Genomic DNA, 27,753 nt, shown 5'->3' on the forward strand with positions numbered 1-27,753 from the left:
TGCCATCCCCATAAGCCACAGACTTTTCAGATAATCTCAGGTAAGTTGTGTAGAAATGGTCTTGGTCTTATGTAGCTTTGCTTTATTCTGTGTCTTCACCATTCAAGTAAAGTTTAGTATCGACTTAATAAAAGTAATAACAGAAATGGAGAGAATAACTTAAGCATATGTGGTATATACAGGAAAAATTTTGGCTCACCACTGTTTATTCCCAGGCAAGCTGCTTCACTTCCTTGAGGTTTCATTTATTCATTTGTATCGGAAATTTCCACAAGTTTATTAGAAGGGCCAGATGAGATCCTATATGTGAAAGAACCTAAGAAAGTGGCAACCTAGAATAAAATAGACATCCTATACATTTTCAGTGAATGAACAAATTCCCTTGCTCTTTATTCAGTAATAAGTTTGTGGTCTTGATATTTATGCACACATTGCTTCACTATCTTCACTCCCCCTTGCCTGTGCATTTATCTCTTAGAAAGACTGGGGATTTTTACTCTCATTCACAAATAAATGTCTTCATATGAAAGAGATTTAATTTTACATTCTAGAAAAGATTCATGTATTCATTGTATCTTATTAACAATATCATATTTACTGAGAAATGTTTAAGATAAAATATCCCATTTCAGCTTGGATGAAAACATCCATAAAAACTTGATCTAGGTCTCTTAAATAAGAAAGTGCCTTGAATTTCAAAGAAGAAACAGGTGAATTCCATCTTCCCTTCCTTTCCCACATTTTTCACACTCTGCCTCCACCATCACACTCCTGTGACCACAACTATCACACAAGAAGATATTTCTGTTGTTTCCAAAGTTCGATTAAAGAAATTGTCTGGCTGATCATTCTGGCTTTTGGAAAAAGCCAGGGAACATACTTAAACAAAGTCACAATTAAAGAGTTATTTTATTTTTAGCCAATCGTTGATGAACCACTCTCCCTGCTCATGAGGCGGGAACGGGTCACAGAACTGCCATGGCGGGATAGTTGGTCACGAAACTCTGAAGCCATGAAGTAATAGAGAATTGGATCCAAAAGGCAGCAGAGACTTGCAAGGCATAGACAAAAAGGGTGGAAATACAGTGTGCTTCGGACAATGGGACAACTGCTAATGATGGTTTCCTTTACCATGGTGTAAAAAATAAAGTTAATATGATAGGGAGTGAAGCAGATGAAGAAGACTGCAGCACACATGAAAACCATCCGCAGTGCTTTCTGCCTCTCACTGATTCCTTGGAAAGCCACTGGTGGCTGTCTCAAGGATATAGTAGTTTTCCAGGTACACCATGCGATGATGACTACTGGGATCACAAATCCTGCCAGCTCAGCAACTGTAATCATCCCAACCAAAGCCACTGCATTCATTTGCTTGTAACCAAGATCAGCAAAGCAGGACTCAGTGTTGTTGGCTAAATCCGTGCTTCTCAGGATGGGAAATGGCAAACAGGCAGTCCCCACGATGACCCAGATGGCAGCACTGATGCCTACATCATACCTACGCTTCCAATCTCTGGCCCTGAAGGGCTTGAGGAGAAAGAAGCACCTCTGAAGGCTGATGCACGTCAGGAAGCAAATGCTGGCATACATGTTGAGATACTTCAGGTAGAAGCACAGCAGGCAAAGGGCCCTCTGGAAAGGCCAATGGTGGCTGATGTAATAGTAAATCCGGAGGGGTAAGGACAGCACGTGAGCAAGGTCAGCCACAGAGAGGTTGATCATGAAAATGATGGCTTTATTTTTCTTGCTGATGAAACGGCACAGAACCCACAAGGCTGCACTGTTGGCCAGAAGACCAGGGATGAATATGAGGATGTAGGTGGTTGCATAGAGGGAGTACTGAAATGTCACATTAGTGACATTGCAGTCAGTCTCAGCATTGCTGGTACTGTTGCCACCCATCATGAATTTTTCAGTATAATCATCAAAGTAAGCCGTGAAGCTATGATCCCTGCCCAAAACAAAGAAAAAAAAAGAGTATAATGGTTAACCAGTTCTTTAACCAACACCCAGATTCCTTTTTATACTTACAGAGACATAGAATATTAAAATTAGAACAGACTTGTTTACAGATGAAGAAACAGATGCTTAAGGAAGATATACTACTGATCCAATGTCATCCAATGAAATCAGTTAGAGAATCATGGAATTGTCCCTAAACTGCCCTCCTAGAGTCTAAGTTGTATCTTGCAGGCAAGGATGTCCTATAACTATTCAATCTATTGTTCTCAACACAGCAAAAAGGGTGTGGCATTTGAGTCTGTTTCTTTTGTGTCCAAATTTATCTTGCCCCAAGCCCTGGTTAGAACGAATACTGCCTCACCTTTTAAGTCCCCTTGCCTTTCCTTTGTCTGCCACCTTGCCCATTAGGTCCTGACTTCCTACCCTGGCACCCCAATACTTGGAAAATGACCCTGCCTCCTTTAGCTTGCATGGCCAGTACCCTAGCTGATTTTCTGGGATTGGGAATGTTACCTCCTTATTATTCTATGACAGTAGCTGGTGGTTCTTGTGCCCTTTGTCTTTCTCTCTTGGCTTAGGTATCATTCCAAATTTACATGAAAAACTTCAGTAATATATAAATTTAGAAACTGAACTAGGATATTTTCCTTTATATTATCTAGAAAGGAAGAGACCATTTCTCCACCTAAGGGAAATTCTGTACTGATGTGACATCATGGACATCACAGATTATCCACTAGTCATAGTGAACACTGATTAGAGCACCAGGAAAACAGGCCAGTAAAATCATTTTTTTGGAAACAACTCAGATTTAATACTTTTTTTTGTTAAAGTAGTCATCATAAGGAAAAAAGTTTTCTGGATTTCCTTAATCTTATTTTATGCTTTAATGTAGTTTTTATTATGCATTATATATTGCACATGGGGAATATAGAGTAATCTTTAGGGCTTCTTAAGGTCTGGCCATAGATTTACGCAGGCTGCCTGCAAATAAGAATAGCAGGAAAGCAACAACCTCATTATTTTACTTTAACTCTCTTATAGAATTTTAGACTGGGAAGGACATTGGAAAATCATTTAATTCAGCCTCTACATAATACTGGTAGAAGAAGACTGGCCCAGAGATGAGTTTATTAAGGCCATAAAGCTACCAAATGGAAGATCTGGGACTTCAAATGGGAGAACAAGGTGCCTAATCTTTATACACACCCTTCTCTTCATCATTTGTTTTCCTCCCGAAGACAAAATTTTACATACATAGCTTCTGTCCATATTGCAAGAGTGTTTTTTGCATTTAGATCTAAAAGAGGAAGAAATAAAGTAGTGAGGTTGTTCTTCAAGTGGAACAAAGGTTTTTTTGTTGTTGTTTTTATTTTATTTTATTTTAAGTAAGTTTACAAAAACAAAGGAGTGGCCTGCTTTTAGATTATCTTCATAAGTTGCAGAATGACTTCCTATATCATTTTAAGGCCTCCTTCAGGAAATAGAAATGTGATATAAGAACAGAACCCCAAGTGATTAATTCACAGATAAAATAGAGTCAACATTATTAGCTACCTTTACTCTAAAAAGTAATTTCACTTTCCCTCCCCTTGTATTCCATACTCCTTACTTAGCCTATCTGTGATATGCCCTAAAGAGTCATGCAGTCATCTTACTTATGTGTGTATGACCTAGAAGAGAAGGTGGGGGGGTGCCCATACGTGAAAATACAGAAAATAATTATCATGATGTGACTATCAATGATGTACCCCAGAATCTGCAATGGAATTTTTCACATGCATTACTTAATTTAATTCTTACAACCGTCCTAAGAGGTGGGTACTATTATTACTCTCATAGTGCAGATGAGCAAACTGAGGTTCAGAGACATTCAGTAAATTGTCTGAGGTAAGAAAGCTAGAAAATAGTTAAAATGAGATTTACTATCATGCCTGACTTGCTCCAAAGTCTATGCTATTTCCACTATATCACTTTACACTCTCTGCTCAGGAGGGACTACTTAATAGAATGGGGCTCATCGTAATGTATGGAGGGCACCTTATGGCAGAACCTTTCTAATTATGATATAATTATGAACTTGTGATCTTATAACACTAAGATTAAACCATCAGGATATAACTAAACACCTGTCCCCACACATGTCACCCATCCCTTCTCACCACTCACTTTGACTTCAGTATTGGCACTGTTTCTACTATTATTTATTATCTGTGTAGAGGCTGTGAGAAAGCAAGAGAAAACGCATCAAATGCATTACAATTTCAAGAACTAAGAACAGGTCACACCCACCCAAATTACACTTCCACTTTTGTACTTTACAGACATGGGTATTTGTTTCTGCATAACTGGTGTAGAAAGTTTCACTTACTAAAGGGGCATGTTCTGTTCTTATCTCTGTGTTAAATAACAGAGCCCTATTAGCCCACAACAGCATGCTAGAAGTCAAGTTCACACTTCCTTTTTTCTGTGGGTTCTTATGCCTCTGCAACTCACGGTTTGTTGTAAGCTTGGAGATTTGCATGGCCTGCTTTCCAAAACCTCTTCTCTTCTCCACACTGAAGGGGAGGTAGGAAGGGATTTTCCCCAAATCTGTTTGGTGACAATTAAATGTAAAATCCCCATGTTAGGGAGAGGCTGGGAGAATTTATTTTGGGTAGGACAGAAATGTAACATCTCTCAGAGAGGGAACAGTTAGCATGCTGCAGACAACTTGTGACGTTTCTGAAATTTAAGAAAGGAGAACAACCTAAGAAGCTACTAACATGAAATTACTGAATAGAAGGGCTAAACTTAGAGTATATTCCTTCTCTCTGTCTCTGCCTCTCTCTCGGCCTCTCTCTCTTTGGTTCTGGCTCTATTGTTGACTATTTCTGGTTGGTTTGTGTCCCCTGTGTTGCCAATCTCTCCCCTTCAATCTAGACATATCTTTGGTTCCTGTCTCAGAAAGATGTGGGAGATTGGCAATTTACTTGTGAATCTGAGCTCCCCTTCTCAGTCAGTGTCATGACTTTCCCTCCCAGACACTCAAGCTGGAAACTGGGGATTCTTCCAATACCTATCACTACATTTTGCCCACATCCAATCAGAAACCAGGTTATTCTCTCTCCTAAAAAGCTTTAAAATTTATCTCCAATTCATCTATACTTCCACTGTCGCCATCCTAATCCAGGGCACCATCAACATTCCTCTTGACTATTGTAACAGATGCCTTACTGCACTTCCTGCACCCCAGTCTTGCCCTCTGAGTCCATTCCCTATGCTGTGTCTAACACTAACATCAATTATGGCTACCATTTATTGTGGGCTACGATTTATTTACAGACTAAAAACTTTTCATATTTTATTTCATTAATCCTCATAGCAACACTGTGATTATTTTCATATTACAAATGAGGAAACTGAGACCAAGAGAGGTTGAATAAGTTGCACCAAAGTCACAAAACTTGCATAGTGTAGAGGTGGTGTATTAGAATGGAACCCATGCTTGTCTCTATACTCTCTTACCTCTGTCATGGCACTTACAGACTTATTGAAATTCTGTTAATATGTCTTTCTTTTTAATTAGATTTTACACTCCTTCATGGCAGGGACTATGTTATCTATTAATCCCTTAAAACTTTTTCCACCCTGTGGCCCAAGTGATCTTTTGTTGAAATATCATGTCATTCTTTGCCAGTTCTCTTTCATATTAAGGCCAAACTTTTCATTGTGGCCTAAAGGCCATATCTAATACAGTTTCTGTGCCCTTCAACATCACCTCACGCCATTCTCTTCCTCATTCTCTATGTTTCAACTACACTGAGATGCTTTCAGTTTCTAGAGCAAGCCCAGGTATTTTCCTGACAAAGGCCTCTGCACATGTGTTCCTTCTGTCAGGAATTCTCTTCCTCTAGATCTTCACATATCTGGCTCCTTTTGATCTCAGTTTGCAGGTCAGAGAGACCTTCACCGCCAATACTATCTAAGTAATCTTACACATTATTACATACTCTCTGTTCTTTCTCTTTGTAGCATCAACATTTGTAATTTAGATGTTTGTTTACTTGTTTATTGGCTATTTTACCCACTGTGCTGTTAGCTCCATTAGTGCTAAAACAAGATCTGATCTGTTCACACCATATATCCTGGACTTAGCCTGCTACTTAGTAAGCATTCAAAGAAAGATTGTGTGATTGGATTGAATTGCATACACAATAGTTTAAAGTCCCTATTTAGAAGTGATAAGAACAAATGTAAACCCTGATATGTCAACTAATACACTTCTGCTGCCTACTATTTCCCTAAAATGTTGTCTTCTGATCTGGGCCATTATCATCAATATTCCCTGCACCTACCCCTTTCAACTTAGAAAAGTCATGTCTGTAGAAGCCTGAGAGAAAAGTAAAATAATCAATTTAGAAGTCACGGATGGTGAGATATATCCTATGGGTAGAAAGGAGCATAGCCCAAGGTTTCAGAGTACTATCAACATTATTACCTGGATCTCAGGAAGAGGGTAGTCCTTTTGATCTGCTTCCAAAAGCATCTCAATCTCTTATTTTTGTTGATTGCCATTCTACAAAGGGTACACCTGCCTCATCTCAACAGCAAATGAGTTCCTACCCACCTATGCATGGGACCTGGAATGAGAGTGAGAAGGTTGCATCTGTAGTCCCCAAAGCTCTCCACATATGGAAAGTAAGCACAAAGGGAAAATAATTCTATTTACTTTTTTTCATGGCTTTTTGAGGACTCTGGCTGCCTGGGAGGCCATCATTCAATCAATGTATATTTAATAAGTACCATTGTATGAACTCTGTGTTAGGTTCTGTGAAGAATATAAAATCATCCGCCATAATCTCTGTCCCTGAGAAGCTTCTGGTCTGGTGGGGGGAATATTTTAAAAATCTCCAACATCACAATCAGTGCATGATAAGAACTGAGGTGAATAGTGTAGATGATAAGAAATCCTCATAGTAGCACAGTATCATCCCTCTGAGTTAAACAAACAGATACTAGTAATATCCCTACCATAATGTTTAGCTGACAAAGAGATGCATTCAAGAACAATCCAGTTCCCTGTTCAAGGTCACAAGGTTAGAATATAGTTGAGCTGGGACCAGAAGTCATGTTTTTAGGCCTCTTACTCAATGCTCTTTATACCATGTCAGGTTGCTTCTATTAAATTCTGAAAGACAGAGCACTTGAGCCAGAGAACATGGCATTTGTGCCAAGCCATCTACATTTTCTTGCTGGTCCCTGTAGGGACAGGGTTGGAGAGAAAAATAGAGATGCTGGCTGGGGAAGAGATAAAGTTAACCTTACTTTTCCTGACTTATACACTATTGTATTTAAGTCCTAGTAGCCCTTCAAATCTGTGGCCAAGTCCTGTCTCTTCAAGAAATTCTAAATTGGGGTATTATCAATATCATTCATCCAGGATTTAGTGATTCATAATTTCATCCAACAAATGGACCATCTGTTATGTGTGTATCCAATATGCTAATTGCTGAAGATGGTGAAGTGGGGCGGGAAATTTCAGAGAAGAATAATATATGATTGTTAGCCTCAAGAAGTTCATCGTCATTTAGAAGAGACAGACATAAGAATAACTAACTATAATAGATTTTTAAAACGTGCCATGAAAAAGATAACAAAGAAGTTTCTGTAGTAGAAATGAATCCTGTACAGAAGAGGAAGATTGGAAGCTCAACTTGTAGATTAAGTCCAGTTTTAATAAGTAGTTGTGAGGATGTTCAGGGTTTAAGAGAAGAAAGGATGGAAAAGGAATTCCAGAGATAAATGAATAGCACTCAAAGGTCCCAAAGTATAAAAATGAATGACCTATGGAAAAGAATAATAAGTGTTCCAGCCCAGCTGAAGAACACAGTGAGATGGTGGGGAAGGTGGAATGGAAGGTGAGAGTGGGAGAAGGTAGTGGAAGGAAAAAGAGACTACAAAGGTAGATGCAACAGATCGTGGAGTGTTTTACGGAGAATCGTTGAAGAACTCTGGGAAGAGATGTGATATTACCATACTTGTGTTTTAGAAATACAACTCTGGCAACAGTGTGGAAGATGGATTGGAAAGATGGGAGACCAGAGACGGGAGGTCCAAATTAGTTGGGAGTTTGTAGAGTGACCAAGAGTCTAGGTTTGCCTAAGACTGAGGATTTCCCAGGATGTAGAATTCTCAGTGCTAAAACCATGACAGTACAGGGCAAACAGGATAGCTTGTCACCCTATTGTTGCAAGAGTCTAGGTAATAAAAAATAAGCTCTGAACTTGGTATGGTGGGAATATTAGAATTTCAAGTAAATGTCAGACACGGAATTGACCAGTTTTGGAAACTGACTGAAGAGTCAAAGATAATTTCATTTATAAAACATGTGAAATATTATTTATAAAGCACAGTTTTGCACTTTTCCAAAGCCCTTTCAGATCAGCAGCTCACAGCATTCACCTTTCCTGACAATCTGAGCCAATTCACTTCTTCCTTATTCCAGGACTTTTCAAATTTGTACTTTCTGCCAAACTTCATCAATTCCTGACTCTTCAAATGGTTTTCTTTCTTAACATTCTAATCTCTGAGCTTCACTGAAAATGCACCATACATTCCCAGACAACTTAAATTTGGAAATCTCTCCATCACTCCTGGTCTGACCTAGCACCTTCCCTCATCTTACTTCCTCTCCTACCCAGCCTAGGTTAAATGGTCAAATTAACTGCTGTCACACAAGAACCCTCAACTTCCGTGCTCACCATTCTTCTGCTGCACCAGCCTGGAAAGGTATTAATCCCAGATCAAGTCCACAATCCATTTTCTTTTTTGCTATCCAAACCGCTGAATGATCCTATTAAAAATACCAGGATCTGTTTGGAATGTGAAAACTTAGAAATTTATGATCTCCAGCCTAAGATATTTTGCTCCAGACTCCTTTCACACACTCCTGATTAGTATCTTCTCCTATTCCCATGGTGGCCATTCAACACATTCACAACTCTACTAAAGCTTCTTCTCTTCTGCTCTCCCATCCTCATCTTTCTCAGCAGAAGGTCTTACTTCTTAAATCTCAGAGAAAATTGAGGTTATTTGGTGAGAAGCAACTCAATTTCATCCATTGTCCCCTCCCAACACACACAATCTTATCTACAGCTGCATCCTTCTTACTTCTTAACACAGCTGTCTTTCCTGTTGTTCAAGATGAATTCTCATTCTCTTTATCCCTTTTATCTGTCTCAGGATCCTGTTTCATTAATTGTTCCCTTTCATTCCTAGATCATCATGCTGTCCGCCGGTCTCAGTTAGATCTTTGTCATCAAGTCTTTCCAACCCCCAAAATAATTCTTCTCTTGTCTGGGCATCTTATTCTAGCTCTTTGTTACTTTCCTTCTCTTCTTAAATAAACTTCTCACAATGTTGGTTTACAATGATTGTTTCCTTTTCTTCACTTTATATCCATTCTTCGATGCATTCTAAGGTGGCGTGCACACCCTCACAACCTCACTTAAACTGCTTTAGCAAGAGTGACCAATGACCATCATGTTGCTAAATCATACAGGACTTCTCTGCTGCCTTGGACACAGTCTGACCACATCCATCTTTTTGTAATGCTCGCTTCACTTGGCTTCTAAGCCACAACTCTTTCTTAATTCTCTTTTTAACTATATGTCCATTTATATTGAATCTCTTTCATGACTTCTTTTATCTCTACATATCCTTTAAATATTCATTTCCCTAGGTCTGTATCTTCTCTTCTTATTCAGCATCCTTGTGCCAAGTAACATCATCCACTTTCATGGCTTCAATTACCATTCATATCCTGACGACTCTCATGTCCCTATGTCCAGGCCTTGCCTCTCCTCAGATATTAAAGCTATATGTCCAACTTCCAGCTGAGATTTCCAATTTGAATGTCTCACAGACATCTCAAAATGAATATGTCCATGCTCACCATGCTCCCTGACCTTTTACTTATCCACCATCTATCCAGTTATAAGAGCCAGAATCCTTAGAATAATCCTAGACCCCTTCTTCTCTTTTATTCAATAAACCAAGTTGTCTTTCTCTCCCTCTCTCTTTTCTCTCTCTCTGGAGTATCAAATCACTCATTAACTGGTCTACCTGTCTCAAGGATTGCCCTTTTAAAACTGTTCTCTACTCTGCTACCAAAATGATATATCAAAAACACAAATTTGGGCTACCATGTCACCACAGGAACTACTTTAACAATACACTTAGTGTATTATATTAAATGTTTCCATTTATGTCTCTGTATTTCTAACTAAACTATGAGCATTTTGAAGGCAAAGACCATGTCTTACTCATATTTAAGTCTCCAGAACTTAGCAGAATGACTGGCACATAGTCATTCAGTAAATACCTTTAACTGAACAAATATCTTGCCTAATGACAATTCTTATATTGTTTAACTATTTATGGATCTCTCCACACCAGGTTGTGAGCTTTGTGAAGTCAGGGGCCATGACCTAAATTTCTTTATCTCTTTCTTTCTCTAAAACCCTAGAACAAGTCTAAATATATAGCACTATTAAAACAATTGATGTTAACTGGCCCATGTAGGAATTTATCCCAAGGGCTTGATGTCACTGATATTGCATAACCAACTCAGCTAATCAGGACCACATAGACAATAAAGGCCAGGCAAAATTATAACCTGTGAAAATGCCATGTCCTCAGCATATACTTCAGCCCTTAGCTTCATGGTTATGAACACCCAGATAGAGATGAGAGCAGAACTCCCAGTGCCTTCAACATCAGCCTTATAAAAGTAAATGCTTCTTAGTTTCTCCAGTGTGCAGTGCTCTGTCCAGGGTATACACTGCCTACACCAAAGGGCACGACCATAAAGAAGGATACCTCTTCTCTTGAAAAAAGGGTTTGATGACAGGGGCCAACCCAAAGGGAACGGCCAGCACAGAGTTCTAATCTAATAATCAAAGCAGAAAAATCAGCTACCATCTTTGAGCTAGCCAGATTCACTTTCAGTGTGTGGGTCTAAGGATGTTCCTGATAATGAAGATGATTGGTGTAAAGTTATGACTAAAACTCCATCAAACTCCTTTCTCTCTGGATTCCATCTCAGAGGTCAATATTTTACTCCTCTCTCAAGGTCTCATGTGAATTCTCATCTTCCCTTTGCCCTGGGCAACCCTATTCTGACTTCCTACTTCTTTGTACTCTTACTGGATGTATAGGCTTCACTATAAGAATGTAGTGTGTCTGAGGGAAGACTCTGCATCTTTTAGACTTTTGTATTCTTTATTTTGCTTAGCAGAGGGTTAGGCTTGCAGTAGCAGCTCACTTCATACACATTGGTTTGTAAAGGTAAGAGTATGGAGAATAGGCACATATTAGCAGATCCCAAGGCAGTTTTACTTTACAATGTCTCTCCCATGAACTACACTCCCAAACAACAATCATAGTCTTTCTTCCTCTGCCACTGAGGAAAATATGGTCAAGGCAAGGATAAAAAGTTAGAGTCTAATAAATCTGGACACCTAAGAGCTCCAATGCCTGTAATCCCAGCTTATTTAAAATCCCACAGGAATCCCATAAGTTTAAGTGTGAATTTGGTCATTAAACACTTGACTTTATGGAAAAAAACTAAATTTTGTCTCAGAACACAAAAGTTGCCAGGTCTTTGAATATGATTCAATGCAGCTGAATCCCAAAACTTAGTAGGTATCAGTAACATCTACCCAAAGGCAGCTTCTCTTCCCAACCACCTAGCTCAATGCTGCGGTTTCACAAAGGTACAGCAAAAGTGGGCTTATATTATTATGGCATCAGAGCTTTTACCAGACTTCTAAATTTCAGTAAAGTATTAAGTCCAAGAAGTTTCCACATGCATCCTATCAGTCACTAGCTAAGGACTATTCATATGTTACCTCTAATCCTTGTAAGAGCTCTGAGTTAATTACTATTATACCCTTTTATAGAGCAGAAGATGGAGGCTCAGCAGGATTAAGTTTCTTTCTCAAAGTCATACCTACTACGACACCAATTGTAATACAGCTCTTCATGAGCAGAGAAAGCTAAAATTTTTCTTATCCAAACAACTTATTGCACAGATAGAAAGATATTTTAGAGTGGTATTTCTGTAGATAAGACTGTTCTTCAAAGATGAAGAAGCTATTCTTCTCGGTTCTGGTTCTAGCACTTTTATAACTATGCATATATGGCAAATGACTTCCCACCAGGTGTCAGGGTAGGATTGTATCAAAACCAAGGATCTTTATGGAATTTTGCCTATGAACCCAAACCATAATAGATCTGTGTATAGAGAACTGGAACAATTTCTTTATAGTAGTAGTGACCTGGATTGACAAGACTTGTAGGATGAGGAAGATTGAAAAGGAGTAGAATATATTGAAAAAAGTACTGGATTCGGAGCTAGACACCTGGATTCCAGTAAGTATTCAAATACTAACTCTTTGTGCTGTCCTGTTAAGCCCTTTCTCTTCTGTCGGTTTCATTTCCGTCATTATTAAAATGAGACAGTTTGAACTGGATGATCTTTAACTCCCTTACAGCTCTAACTTGCCTTGACTTTATGGGCCTGGCCCCTCTCAACCTCTGCCCCTAACTATTACCACCAGCACTGCCACTGCCATCATCAATGCAGCTACCACCATCTCAACTCACCTGCTGATTTACACTTTACAAAGCATTACAACATCTATAATTGCTGTTAATCATTATTAAAGGTATTGTGAATAATCAGGTCAGAGGATATCATCCCCATTTTACAGATCAGGAAACTGAGGCTCAAACAAGTGACTTCATTTACCTGAAGACATAAGGTTAGCAAGTAACAGAGTGAGGAGAGTGGAACCTAGGCTTCTGACATCAAGGTGACTGCTCTTTCCCTAGTACAACTCTACAAAGCTTCATCCTCTCTGTCTTTTCCTTCTTTTAATGCCTCATCATTAACTCGCTAATACCACTAAGTGAATACGTTTATCAAGTTTGTTTTTCCTATTTTCTTTGATGATAGGGCCAGTATGTGGACTTGTCATCTTGGGAGGAGAAGGGGAAATTAAATAGGGAAAGATTGCTGATGGGTGCCCCTCCCACTCTCTAGGGACAACCTTTACAGGCTATTTGGGAACATAACTTACTTTTCTTACCTTTTTCTTCTTTTTTAAACCACAAAAGTCTCATATAAATTGCCCAAGCCAGTCTGACCGCCATAACTACAAAGGCCTTTATTCAATCACTCACAACCACAGCCAATGAAGAGCCACTGGAATTTGGAACTCTGTTATTTCCTGAATTAATTGAAATCAACTCTAAATAACTCAGCTTGGCATCAGAAAGACAAATATTTGGAAATATTCTGCAAGTCTAGAATTTTTTTCTATAAATTAGAGGAAGTAAAAATTATTTTTATTCTTAAAATGAATTAAAACAGACTATTCACAAACTAATATCTTAAAGTTAGAATTGAACTTCCATGTGTTCATCTTTATTGGATTCTTGATCATCTAGGAAAGACGCCTAATGAGGTATCATTTTTGGGCAGACGTGGGATCATATCTTGACTCAGTTATCAGCTGTCTAACCTGAAACAACTGACTTCATATCTCTAGGCTTCTGTGTCCTCATTTATGAAACTAGGATCACAGTGCCTGCAGCATAGATCTCTGTGAAGATTAAATGCAAAATGTACATGAAAGTACATATTTTCATGCCTGGCACACAGTAGACATTGAATATATGTTAGTTCCTTTCCGCTTTACTTGTACAGAGAGTAATTTCCATGGGCCTTTGGTTGGATCTTATGCTTTTCTGTATTTGGAAAGTCCCCCAAAAAGCATAGTTGTGAGAGGTGGCTATCAGGATTAAAGCAATAATTCTTAAAGTGGAAGAGTGGAAAATGTGTTACTTGAAAAAAATATTCCTTATTATAGTAAATATATTTGGAAATCAAAATAATTGTCCCTGTAATACAAAATGCTGAAAGTACTTATCTACAACATCTTTTTTGGCTGTTGGACACACAGTACCTGGAAAATGTCAATGTAATGGGGTAGGTTTATCTAGGAGTCCAGGGTCTACTTCCTAGGGAGGCAAGTCCACAGTAACCTTGTAGTGAGATTTTTATGCTTCTCAAAGGGAACCTGAGTTTTAAAATATTGAGAAATATTTATTGAGCGACATTGTCATTGTGGAAATCAGATTTTAGAACTCTTTATCTTGTTTGTTGTTTGTGTTTTATCATTTGAAGGAAAAAAAGGAAATTGCTTACAAAACACTTGCCTGCGGTCTAAAAGTTGAAGCTCTCATGAAAACATTATTCTGAAAGAAACATAATGTTCCTTGGCAAAGGTTACTGGGTTCCCCTTGAGATCTAGACTATTATTTCCAGAAGGTCCCCTCTAGTTAGATTTACCTGCTATGGTCCCATTATTTACCACTTCATGTATATAACTCTTCTCAGGTACCTAGGAGACTAGAGTCAAATCATTGCATTGCTAGCAAAAAAATTAAAGACCATCTATTCCAAACTCTCTCCCCTTATTATTGGTGAGAATATTGAGACCCAGAGAAATAAAGCAGCTTGCCCAAGGCCACACAGTGAGTCATTGGCAGAACTTGAATTAGAACCAAGATTTCTTGACTCTCTGTGTATTAATCCCTCTACTTCATCATTCTGCCTGTGATGCCTGTGAACCAATATAAAATGAAAACTTCCCTGCAAAACATCCTGACCTGGAGTCTAAGTAGACTTGTTTTTTGTAAGTAGACGTTTTGTCCAAGAGTTTTTAGATAAAGCATAGACTCCCTTCCAGTCATTGCCTTGATAGTTGGAACTCTTAGAAAGGGTAAAGGGTAGTTTTACAACAGATAGCTCTATCCTCTTTGCTAGAGCTGTGACAAAGGGTTATAGACTGCACTGCCTCTTAGGACACCAGTTGACTTACCTCAAACAGGACTGGCCATGAAGAGCCACTCAAAACCACCCAGAAGTATGCTCACCCATTTGAAGGCTTATGCTCCACCACTGCCAGGATTTGAGCAGTCTACAACTTGAACTCAACAACTTTTCCACTTGAGCCCAAAAAGGAACTGCTTTTGACCAAAGAAGGACCCATGTTCAACAGGAACCATTGCAAAGACAATTACCCCAAATGCATGACCTGATTCTCAGTATAGTTCAGGCCATTTCCCACTTCAGTATACCAGCATATCACCTATTTTCAGGAGTGAATAATTTTATTATATCACAATTGCTAAGAGATAAACTCCTCAATTAATAAAAATGGCAATGACTCCGTACATCTGTTTGAACAACCAAAATAAAAATATCCCCACTTGCAGGAGCCTTAGGACTGAAACTACTCCCTCCAAAAAGCACAACAAAGCTTGTTATCATTCTATCCAAAATGATCCTGGTACCAACTGGTGTGGCACAGTCCACCTTCAAGGACTCCCCAACTGGAAGTCTCCTTTTGACTCAGTCTTGTTGGCTCAGAACCAGAGAGGTTGCTAGCACTCAGAGTAATAAGAACAATAATCATTGAAAAGATAGGCGCCTCTCTTTTGGGCTCTGTTCTCCAGTAGGGCTGAACTTGGGTCAAAAAGCAGGTTTCAAAGGATCAAGAAACACCTCTGAATAGACTCTGAAATCATTTCACCAGAGCTTGTCAGCTGGAATATTTTTTTCTTTCCTAACCTAAAATTCAACATAGTTATAAATACATTTACAATATTCTCTGGGAGATTTAGGCTGCTGTAAGGGAAAGAGAACATGATTTAAAAGACATGGGTTCTAGTTCCAACTCTGCCACGAACTAGCTGGGCGATCCTATGTGTCCTCACACCATTGGCTCTCTGTTTCCCCAACTGTATTGTAAAGGATTTGGATCTGTAAGAGCTCTTTCAGCTCTAAAATCAGTGATATAACTTTGTTTCCTTCTCTCCTGAAAGAACTTACTATTTGCTGCTGTATCTGTGAAAGCTAAACTTAGCAAAGTAAGGGGTTTATACATAAAAATTTTCCTTCATTATGCAACTAGATAAATTATACAGAGCATAAATGCAAATCCTCTTTTTTGGCTAAATATGTCAAGTTGTCCCAATGAGTCTCACTGAACACACTCTTTTCTTACCACTCTGTGCCATCTTCTCTGGTTGATGAAGAAACAAGGGGCCCTCAGCAAAGAGTGAGCTGCAACACAGACTCCATGCTCCTGGAGTAATGGTGGAGACTGATGGCATTAACCCTAACTTTCTACTCTAGTCAGACTCATGGGCAATCACCATTGCTCCTGCTGTAAGAAGTCTGAAATGAGAAACCAGGGACCATTTTCAATTAGGACACTGGTCCCACATCTGCTTCTCTCCTGGATCTTCACACTCTCACAAATCTTCCCATATGGAACCACCAATTCCCAAATACTAGGCTGTAACTTACCCTGGAGCCTTGCCGGTATTAGCACTCTTGTTTCTTGGAAGAGATCTGGGGGTAAAAAAGCCTAACTCTGGGTGGCACGGATACTGCTGATAACTGACAAATTTGTTGTTGAAAGAGGAAGTTGAGTGCATTTGGTGTCTCACCACAGAAACCTAATTTGCACAGACAAGGTAAGTCCCTTGAGCAGACGACACTACTCAAGTTTTGTTTCATCTTTATTTCATTAGTGCAGAGAAATTCAAAGATCAGGGAGCCAAAGGCTGTGCAAAATCAAATGACTGCATATCAGCCTTCCTCACTGTTCCTCATGCTATCTCATTCCACTACAACTCACATGCCTGTCTCACTAGATTCCAATAGGTTCCATGGCAAGATGGGATTTTGAGGCAAAATCTGAAAACAGTTTACCTAAGAACAAGAAAGCTGCAACTCCTTCAAGCCTGAGGGGCAAATGGTGAGGAAACCTCAAGAATACAAGTTAGAACTAACAGCAATAGGACTACCTTTGCTTAAGCTGTTTCTTCCATATGGAGTGCCCTTCCCTCAACCTCTCATCTCAAGGCTCATAATTTAATGTGTAGTTTAGTTATTTTTGTACATTTCTTATCCCTTTAGTATACTTCAAACTGCTTGAGGGCAATGATCATGTTTGACTCATCTCTGTATTCCTAATTAGTCCAGCACAAGGCACTTTCATGAATGTTTATTAAATGAATAAGTAAGGCAATAAATGTAAAAATAAATGTTCAAATAATGAATGAATAAATAGTGTTGATTACAGAGGCTTCTTCCAGTGTACTAAGATTTTGGTCTTTATGTATAATGTCTATAGGGCCTTTATAAGTATGCAAATAAAAAAAGATCATACCCTTGGGACTATAGCATCAGCCAAGTCTGAGAGTAGTTCTGAGAAATAAGGCTTTCAAAGCAGCATAAACCTCTGTGGACATGTAAGGGAACCACATTCAGAACCCAGGGCCTGGAGCTGCAAAGAGCCTTCTAGGTAATAACCATAGCAAAGGAGAAAAAGAAAGTACTGTGGGTTGGGTCAAATAGTAGCATTTGGATTTATGGATAAGATTGGTTAAAGAAGGAAGTAGATGACAATATTTTTGTAGGAGGGCAACCTGGCTCTGCAACAAGCTCTCCTTGTAAAGTCAGAACCATTTGAAAACTAGATGGAGCCATGTCCAACACTCAGAGCTCTCTAATAAAAATTTCAAGAGAATCAAAAGATGGAAAAGAGACACTTGTAGCATTAGAAACTAAGAGCTTGAACTGGCTGATGACGCGTGAGGACTGGAAGAAGGAGAGGGTACCCATCCTGGCTGAGGTATATCAAATGAAACATGTTTGACCTTGCAGTCCCCTTCTTATTTCCAACTTCATATATTTATTCAGCTCCAATCTGTTGTTAATTTAAATTTCTGACTTGACATCCCTACCGAAAAGATAATACACTGACAGACCAACACACATTTCAGTCCTTTTGGAAGTTCTGTTCCTTACCATAAATTATTAAATTGGCTTTCTGGTACAAATCCATCCCTTGTGAGTATGAGGAGTGTGAGCCAGTTTTCCTAGGGTATGATCCTTCTCTAGACAAAGAAATTTCCAGGTTTATTGAGCTTTAAAGCCAAACCTTGGGACAGAGGGAAAAAAGAAACCTTTTCATAACAATTAGCTGTCTTCACTACCTCCCACCTTCATTTCACAAACAACACCTCAACATTGCTAAGAAGAGAGCCTGCGAGCTTACCTCATTTCTCTCTTGCATGCAAGTATCCTCTCTTCTCATTGGCCCTAAAAAGGGAAGCAAAAGTAGCTCAGAAGTTAGTGACCCAGTTTAGGCAAAGAAAATTTTGAGTCAGGTAAAATTTTGAGTTTTAATTAGAAGGACCAAAGCTGTAGACAAACCAAAAAATCTGATAATTTAACAAACATCTCAAATTAACTTTTAGAAGTCTTATAGATATTGAGTAAGACTGGTGGTCTGATACAGCAACTAGAAGGATGTGCAACTATGACATACAACTATCTACTGGGGCTTTGGGGAAAAAAAGGAGGAGGATTGGCAATAGATGTTAGCTCAGAGCCGGTCTTCCTCAGCAAAAAGAGGAGGATTAGCATGGATGTTGGCTCAGGGCTGATCTTCCTCACAAAAAAAAAAAAAAAAAAGACCAGTGGTCTAGGAATCATTATCACCTCAAATCAAGTAATAGATATCCAGTCATAAGAGTCTGAAAAATAGTACAGCTGTCCCATTTTGCCCATAGTTCCAAACTCTTCCCTTCTCTCTATGTATCCTCTCAAAGTTTACTTTAACTGGTGCATCATATTTCCCTAGGCTGAGGAAAGTTTATAAGTTGGTGCTTCAAAGGCTTTTAGGTCTTCTCTAACAGTAACAGTAGATTATGAATGATAGCTATTGTTGAGGTCAGTATTCGTTACAATATACTGTATTTTCTAGGAGACTCCAAGAGTACTATCTTATCTTAGTGTTAGGAAGAACTAGATTTTTCCAAAGCAATTGGCTTGATTTGATTCTTATGGATATTGATAATTCCGTCCCGTGTCTCTTCTTACATAGTCTGCTGAAAAATCTGGAACTAATTTATAGTCTACTGGTAGCAAATTTGAAGATATTTTTATGATGTGCTTATTTTGATTATCCTCTTTCATGGCTCTATTTTTAAGTCCTTGCCCATTTTTTTCTCTATTATTTTTCACCTACTATTCATTTATATTATCTTGCTATAGTATACATCCTTTAAACCACCTTTAATCTTTTCCGGAACGATAGTGAAACAAAAAGTTAAATAAAAAAAAGGAAAGAGTGAATTGTGAACTCAATTCCTTTTGCATTAGAACTAGAGAATATTAATTGCTTTAGATAAACTGTCTTTGAGTTTCCCATATCTGATTCTATATCCACAGAGTATTCCTGCCCTTTTTTTTTTGGAATTAATAATTCAGTAAGTACTTAAGGAGCTACAACAATGAGCAATTTTGTTGCATGCTGAGTGGGAAGTGTGGTATTCAGAAGCGTAAAGTATGTCCCCTATTTTTCAAGAGTCCAAAGTTTAAATGACAAGTTGATGATGCATAAAAGAGTTAGAAAACATAGCATAGTATATGGTTTACTATTAAATTATGTGGAAGTTAAGGAGATGAGTTCGCTATGGGCTGAATCTATTTGAGAACTCTTGGTCTTTGCTCAAGAGACGTTTGGTTTAAGCAGCATTCCTAATGGGTGGAACATGTCCCACTGGAGGCATGCAAGGTTATTTTTGGTAGTACAAGGAATAGCGTTTTAAACATTGTCAAGTTACACATTTGTTTTAAGGCTTTAAAATGTAATAAAATTACCACTTCAAATCTATGTTTTCATGGATAATATTACTTAGGATGAGACTAAAGTAGGTAGCTAAATTTTAAAATGTGTGATTAAACAAGCACACACAAATAAAAGTATAGAGGGTAAGGAGACATAGCAAAAACTATGGAGGAGCATTTGAGTATCTGAAATTTGGCGAATAACAGCTTGAAGAAAGAAGAGAAGGCAAGGGATTCAAGGATAAAGAAGAAATATTGCCAAGGACATGAATGAAGAATAAACATGTACTATTTGTGTGATAGTGAGGAAAAATATTTCACTGAAGCATAGGGCATGTTAGGGAACAGTGAAAAAGAAGCTTGGAGGGTGGAACCATACAAATCAAATCTTAGAGTATAGAAGCTATAGGATACAAGAAGTCATTGAAAGGTTTTAAACAGACCAGATGGAGGGAGATAAAAAATCTTATATTGAGTACTTTCTATGTACTGGCCACCATTCTAAGCAATTTACACACATTATCTCATTTAATCATCAGAACAATCCTATGGAGTAGGAACTAATATTATCTTCTATTTTACTCATGAGTGAATTGAAGCAGAGAGGTTAACTAACTTCCCTAAGATCATGTAACAAGTAAGTAGGAGAGGCAAGATTCAGACCCAACTCTATCTGTCTCCAGAGCTCAACGTCTTTTCTACCTCTCCCTGAGAAATTGCTGAGATAAAGGTGCACAGAACGGAGTGGAGAAGGACACAAAATGGGAGGTGGAGAGCCCTATTGGAGGATATACTAATAATTTAAATTTAAGGTAAAAAGAGAATGGATTAGGGCAGTGACAGTAAAAGTAAAGACAGAGGGTAATTTCAAAAGAATTATTTTTCTCAAAAGAGCACTTAAAACTGTAATCAGCAAAATGAAAGAGGAAATGAATCTTCATGAGTAGGAATAAATTAGTCTTTGAAGGGGTTTAATTTTTGCATATTTTTCACTAAAACTTTTTTGAGTCATACATTGAAGTATCTTTCTTCAATGAGAAAGACATACTTTGTAGCTGAAAGAGGAGTTCATTTTCTTGAACCCCAGAGGCTTATTTTGGAGACATGTTTCAGCACAGGGCAACTTCTTGAGACCCTCTATGAGGAACCTGCAGTCCTGAAAAGGGAAATGGTTAGTCTCACAGGATGTGAGTTTCTAAAGATATGTATTTCAGATAATTTCCATAAGAAGAGGTTTCCTTCAGCTAAATAACTGGGTTATTTGGGCATGCATGTTGTGAATCAACATGAATGATGGGATTTCCGCAAATTTTTGGTGATCTATTTCCTTTTTATATAGTCAAAGCTATGAACAATGGGCAAGAGGACAAGAGACAAAAAAGTATATCCTCAGTTTCTTATTTCGAGGTCCTTGCTATGAGACTTAACTAACTTCATACATGTCACTAGGAATGATCATTGGGAAAATGGTAAAATAGATGAAGACCACTTTTTTGCCCCACCTTCTCTTGTTGGCCTTTGTGAAAGATGGCATAAGTGGACCCATATTAAAATATAGCTGGAGCATCCATTTCAGAAGAATTGCCTTGCAAGTCTTGATTTCTTTATCTTCCAAACTGAATCAAATCACCAACATTCCGAGAAGTCAGTAAGGACAAGAATATCCTGTTTGCAAGGACTGATGAAGTTGGATTTTGCTGTTGACTGAATCGCTAACCAATCAATGAAGTACAAGTATAGCCTTACCTCATCTAGCACCAATTTACTCTTCTTTAATACAACTTACCTCATCTTCCTCCCTTTTTCCTTTAAAAACCCTGAGCCCCTCTCCCATATTTGGGACACTTTTGGGGTTTCTACTTGAATCCGTGTTCCCTGAATTGCAATTCTCTGACCCAAAATAAATGTTTTGCCTCTTGAACTGGTTTTTGTTTTGGTAGTTTGACACCTTTTTGTTCAGCTTTCTCTCCAAGGATATGGTGCTTTTCCAGACTCTCTGGGTTCCTGTTGTCACAAAAGAATGTAATCTGAATAGATCCTTCATACTAAAACAGGAAAGGATTTTACGACCTGGGCACTGCAAACACAAGAAAATGGATTCCAAGTGCCTGGAATTTCAGGCACTGACAAGCAGGAAAAAATTTCTCAAATCAGCATTCTTCAAATAAGCAATTAAATCAAATTTCTCAAATCAGCAATTCTCAAGCTTTTTGATCTCAGACTCCTTTACACTCTTTAAAATTATTTAGGATCTCAAAAAGCTTTTATTTATATGAGTTGCAGCTATCAATATTTACAAAATTAGATATTAAAATCTGATGTTTTAAAAATATTAATATATTAATCTATTTAAAATAATAATAAATCCATTATATGTTAATATAAATAAAATTTTATGATATAACTAATTTACAAAAAATAGTGAGAAGAATGTGATTGTGGGAAGTCAAGATGGCAGTGTAAGCAGACTTGGACTCACTCCTCCCGTGGACACAGCCAATTTACAACTACTCGTGGAAAAATTACCCCGAGACAGAACTGAAAACTGGATAAGAGGAACTCCTGCAACAACGGAGGTAGAAGAGGCAGAGACTCCCTTCTGGAGAGGAAAAATGCCACTTTCATAAGCCGCCAGCTTCACGGACGGCAGGAGCAGCGCACAGGTATGCAGCCCTCCATGGAGGTGAGGGGCCCTGAGCCGGGAGCGCCCCCGCTGTGGGCATTTTGTGGACTCAGCACAATCGAGACCAGTGGCATAATATCTGACTTTGCCTGCTGCTAAAACATTGGGGAGTACCCCCAGAAAACCCGGTTCACAAAGAAACTAAAACTGCCTCTTAAAGGGCCCGTGCACAAACTCACCCATTTCAGAAAGCATCCTAAAATCACCAGAAAGAAAGGTGCACAGTGCTGTGGTGAAAAGAGACTCACCTAATAGGCCCTGAGTGAATCTCAGTGAGGGGTGATACCTCTCCAGGGAGTGGGACATTGGCGGCGGCCATTGTTGTGGCCTGGTGTGGGTGTGCTGACACAGATGCCATTGGAGTTCTCCCTGGGGCCTGCTAGCCCAGGGTCTGCCCCACCACTAGAGCACTGATTTAATCCAGCTCAGCCACGGCAGGCAGCCCACCCTAGAGACTGGCCCCAACCAACAACAAGCCCTCAGGCAACTTGTGGGCCTGCATAGATTGGTGACTGGATTCTCTGCAGCCTGGCAACTGAGCCGAATTTAGTGGGGCAGGGTGTACACAAGGAGCAGGTGGAGAGTGTGGCACAGTGGCAGAGTGTGTGGGGTTCCCGCCGAGGAAAGACTGGGTCCGCTTGGGGAGGACGGGGTGCGCACACGGGGCAGGACTGTGTTGACTGAGTGTGTGGACCTGTGGGTGGCAGGGCTTGTCAGCTGCAGAAGACTTGTGCTTCTCAAAGACCCACATAGGGGGTTTGCCCCACGTTACAAAGCCTGAAACAATTGGGTGCTCAGGTGCCTGAGGCCAGCCCCACCCAGCTGCAATCCTCAGAGAGCTGACAAGAGACCTAATAGGCTAGAGGCTTACAGCAATTGTAAGGCCCTGAGCCTAACAACCTGCCATGCTGGGGGCCTACTCACTTAAAAGAAATACTGCAACACAAATGTGGTATTAGAACTTGTAGCCAACTGTGCTGGGGCTCCCCACACCTGATAAAGAGACTGAAGGGCCCACAACAACTACAAGCAGCTGAGCAGTACAACAGCTGGCCAGGAGCATAACTCAGCCTCCCTGGGCACCTACAGGGAGAGCAAACAAGCCGCAACAGAAGGACACACATAGCCCACATAGGGGTCACTCCTGGAACATTGAGAACTGAGGGAAGCACACTGGAAGCCTCCTAAGGCATCACTTACATAAGGTCACCTATCCAAGAGCAGGAGACGCAGCTAACCTACTTAATATGTAGACACAAGCAAAGGGAAATAGACAAAATGAGGAGGCAAAAGAATACACTCCAAGTAAGGGAACAGGACAAAACCCCAGAAGAGGAACTAAGTGAAATAGAAATGAGCAACCTACCTGACAGAGAGTTCAAACTAAGAGTGTTAAGGATGCTCACTTATCTGGGGAGAAGAATAGATGAACTCAGTGAGAATGTCAACAAAGAAATGGAAGATATAAAAAAGTACCAATCAGAAATGCAGAATACAATACTGGAAATGAAAAACTCATTAGAGGGACTCAAAAGCAGAGTAGAGGATACAGAAGAACGGATCTGTGAGCTGCACAAAAGACTAGAAGAAATTACCCAAGGTGAACAGGTAAAAGAGAAAAGAATTAAAAAGAGTGAGGACAGTCTAAGGGACCTCTGGGACAACATCAAGCGCAATAACATCCCTGTTATAGGTGTCCCAGAAGGAGTAGAGCGAGACAAAGGGGCAGAGAATCTATTTCAAGAAATAATAGATGAAAATTTCCTTAACCTAAGGAAGGAAACAGACATCCAGGTACAGAAAGCACAGAGAGCCCCAAACAAGATAAACCCAAAGAGGCCCACACCAAGACACATCATAATCAAAATGTCCAGAATTAAAGATAAAGAGAGAATCCTAAAAGCCTCAAGAGAATGTCAAGTTACATACAAAGGAAACCCCATAGGGCTATCAGCTGACTACTCAGCAGAAACCTTACAGGCTAGAAGAGAATGGCATGATATTTTTAAAGTGCTAAAAGGAAAAAACTTACAGCCAAGAATACTCTACCCCGCAAGGTTATCATTCAAAATGGAAGGAGAGATCAAAAATTTCCCAGACAAGCAAAAATTAAAGGAGTTTGTCACCAAGAAACCAGTGTTACAAGAAATGTTAAGGGGACTGATTTAAGGGGAAAAGAGAAGATCACAAATAGGAAAAATTATTTATTTCCATGATAAGAACGTAATGGATACAAATGCACAAAAAAGAGGTTAGATATGATATCAAAAACATAAAAGAAGGGAGGAGGGGAGTTAAAGAGTACAGCTTTCAGACAGAGGACAAACTAAAGTGACGATCAATTCTGTATAGAAGAAGAAAGGAACACAGAAGGACTACTAAAACACTGAGAAAAAAAGTTAAAAAATGACAGTAAGTACATACTTATCAATAGCTACTTTAAATGTCAATGGACTAAATGCTCCAATTAAAAGGCATAGTGTGGCTGACTGGATAAAAAAACAAGACCCATACATATGCTGCATACAAGAGACACACTTCAGACCTAAAGACACTCACAAACTGAAAGTGAAGGGATGGAAAAAGATACTCCACACAAATGGCAATGAAAAGAAAGCTGGGTAGCAGTACTCATATCAGACAAAATAGACTTTAAAACAAAAACTGTAAAAAGAGACAAAGCAGGGCATTACATAATGATCAAGGGAACAATCCAACAAGAGGATATAACACTTGTAAATATCCATGCACCCAATATAGGTGCACCTAAATATATAAAGCAATTATTAACAGACATAAAAAGAGAAATAGAAAATAACATAATAATAGTAGGGGACTTTAACACTCCACTTACACCAATGGATAGATCATCCAAACAGAAGATCAATAAGGAAACATTGGCCTTACATGACACACTAGAATAGATGGACCTAATAGATATACACAGAGCATTCCATCCTAAAACCAAAGAATACACGTTCTTTCCAAACGCACATGGAACACTCTTCAGGATTGATGACATATTAGGCCAGAAAACAAGTCTCCATAAATTTAAGAAGTTTGAAATAATACCAAGCATCTTTCCTGACCACAACAGTATGAAACTGGAAATCAACAATAGGAAGAAAATCAGAAAAGCCACAAATACATGGAGATTAAACAAAATGCTACTGAACAACGACTGGGTCAACGAAGAAATCAAAGAAGAAATCAAAAGATACTTGGAGACAAATAAAAATGAAAATACGACATGCCAGAATTTATGGGATACAGCAAAAGCGGTTCTGAGAGCGAAGTTGATAGCAATACAGGCTTATCTCAACAAACAAGAAAAATCTCAAAGAATCTAACAATGCACCTAAAGGAACTGGAAAAAGAAGAACAAACAAAGCCCAAAATCAGTAGAAGAAGGGAAATAATAAAAATCAGAGCAGAAATAAATGAAATAGAGACCAAAAAAACAATAATAAAAATTAACATAACCAGGAGATCGTTCTTTGAAAAGGTCAACAAAATTGATAAGCCTTTAGCTAGACTCACCAAGAAAAAAAGAGAGAAGGGACAAATAAGTAAAAACAGAAATGAAAGAAGAGAGGTTACAACAGACACCTCAGAAATACAAAAGATTATAAGAGAATAATATGAAAAGCTATATGCCAATCAATTCGACAATCTGGAAGAAATGGATAAATTCTTAGAATCATACAACCTTCCAAAACTGGATCAAGAAGAAGTAGAGAATTTGAATAGACCAGTCACCAGTAAGGAGATCGAAACAGTAATCACAACCCTACCCCAAAATAAAAGTCCAGACCAGACGGCTTCCCTGGTGAATTCTACCAAACATTCAAAGAAGACTTAATAACTATCCTTCTCAAACTCTTCCAAAAAATTGAGGAGGGGGGGAAGCTCCCTAACTCATTCTGTGAAGCTGACATTACCCTGATACCAAAACCAGACAAGGACAACACAAAAAAAAGAAAATTACAGGCCAATATCACTGATGAACATCGATGCAAAAATCCTCAACAAAATACTAGCAAATTGCATACAACAATACGTTAAAAAGATTATACACCATGATCAAGTGGGATTTATTCCAGGGATGCAGGGATGGTTTAACAATCGCAAATCAATCAACGTGATACACCACATTAATAAAATGAAGAATAAAAGTCACATGATTATCTCAATAGATGCAGAGAAAGCATTTGACAAGATATAGCATCTATTTATGACAAAAACTCTGAATAAAATGGGTATAGAAGGAAAGTACCTCAACATAATAAAGACCATATATGACAAACCCACAGCTAATATCATCCTCAATGGTGAAAAACTGAAAGCTATCCCTCTAAGAACAGGAACCAGACAAGGATGCCCAATGTCACCACTCCTATTTAACAGAGTACTGGAAGTCCTAGCCAGAGCAATCAGGCAAGAGAAAAAAATAAAAGGGATCCAAATTGGAAAGGAAGAAGTGAAACTGTCACTATTTGCAGATGACATGATTTTATATATAGAAATCCCTAAAGAATCCACCAGAAAACTTTTAGAAGTAATAAACGAATACGGTAAAGTTGCAGGATACAAAATCAACATACAAAAATCAATTGCATTTCTATACACTAACAATGAAGTAGCAGAAAGAGAACTTAAGAATACCATCCCATTTACAATTGCAACAAAAAGAATACAATACCTAGGAATAAACTTAACCAAAGAAGTGAAAGAGCTGTACACCGAAAACTATAAAACATTTCTGAAAGAAATCGAAGAAGACACAAAGAAATGGAAAGATATTCCGTGCACTTGGATTGGAAGAATTAACACAGTTAAGATGTCCATACTTCCTAAAGCCATCTATAGATTCAATGCAATCCCTATCAAAGTTCCAACAACATTTTTCACAGAAATAGAACAAAGAATCCTAAAATTTATAGGGAACAAGAAAAGACCCCGAATAGCTAAAGGAATCCTGAGAAAAAAGAACAAAGCTGGAGGTATCACACTCCCTGATTTCAAAATATACTACAAAGCTATAGTAACCAAAACAACATGGTACTGGCACAAAAACAGACACACAGATCAATGGACTAGAATCGAAAGCCCAGAAATAAACCCACACATCTATGGACAGCTAATCTTTGACAAAGGAGCCAATAACATACAATGGGGAAAAGAAAGTCTCTTCAACAAATTGTCTTGGGAAAACTGGATAGCCACATGCAAAAAAATGAAAGTAGACCCTTACCTTACACCATACACAAAAATTAACTCCAAATGAATTAAAGACTTGAATTTAAGACCTGAAACTGTGAAACTTCTAGAAGAAAACATAGGCAGT

General features: G+C 38.7%; 1 protein-coding gene across 2 annotated transcripts in view; it reads right to left on the bottom strand.

The window, feature by feature from the left end:
- Nucleotides 1–890: 890 nt before the first annotated feature.
- The window catches only part of P2RY10 (P2Y receptor family member 10), a 55,940-nt gene continuing 29,077 nt past the window's right edge, over nucleotides 891–27,753 (bottom strand). Inside the window, exons 2-3 of one of the 2 annotated variants that reach the window (XM_087427609.1) lie at nucleotides 18,147–18,190; nucleotides 891–1,951 (exon numbers count right to left, since the gene is read on the bottom strand). In XM_087427609.1, the coding sequence (XP_087283735.1) occupies nucleotides 916–1,951; nucleotides 18,147–18,151 (1,041 nt within the window). In that variant the 5' untranslated portion in view covers nucleotides 18,152–18,190 and the 3' untranslated portion in view covers nucleotides 891–915. Of the gene's footprint in view, nucleotides 1,952–16,387; nucleotides 16,519–18,146; nucleotides 18,191–27,753 lie in introns of those variants that run through there. The other variant, XM_004442070.3, reaches the window with a different exon arrangement.

This window comes from Ceratotherium simum, chromosome X (assembly GCF_057802395.1).
Source record: "Ceratotherium simum simum isolate JZ-2026a chromosome X, ASM5780239v1, whole genome shotgun sequence".
In the NCBI taxonomy this organism is placed as follows: Eukaryota; Metazoa; Chordata; class Mammalia; order Perissodactyla; family Rhinocerotidae; genus Ceratotherium; species Ceratotherium simum.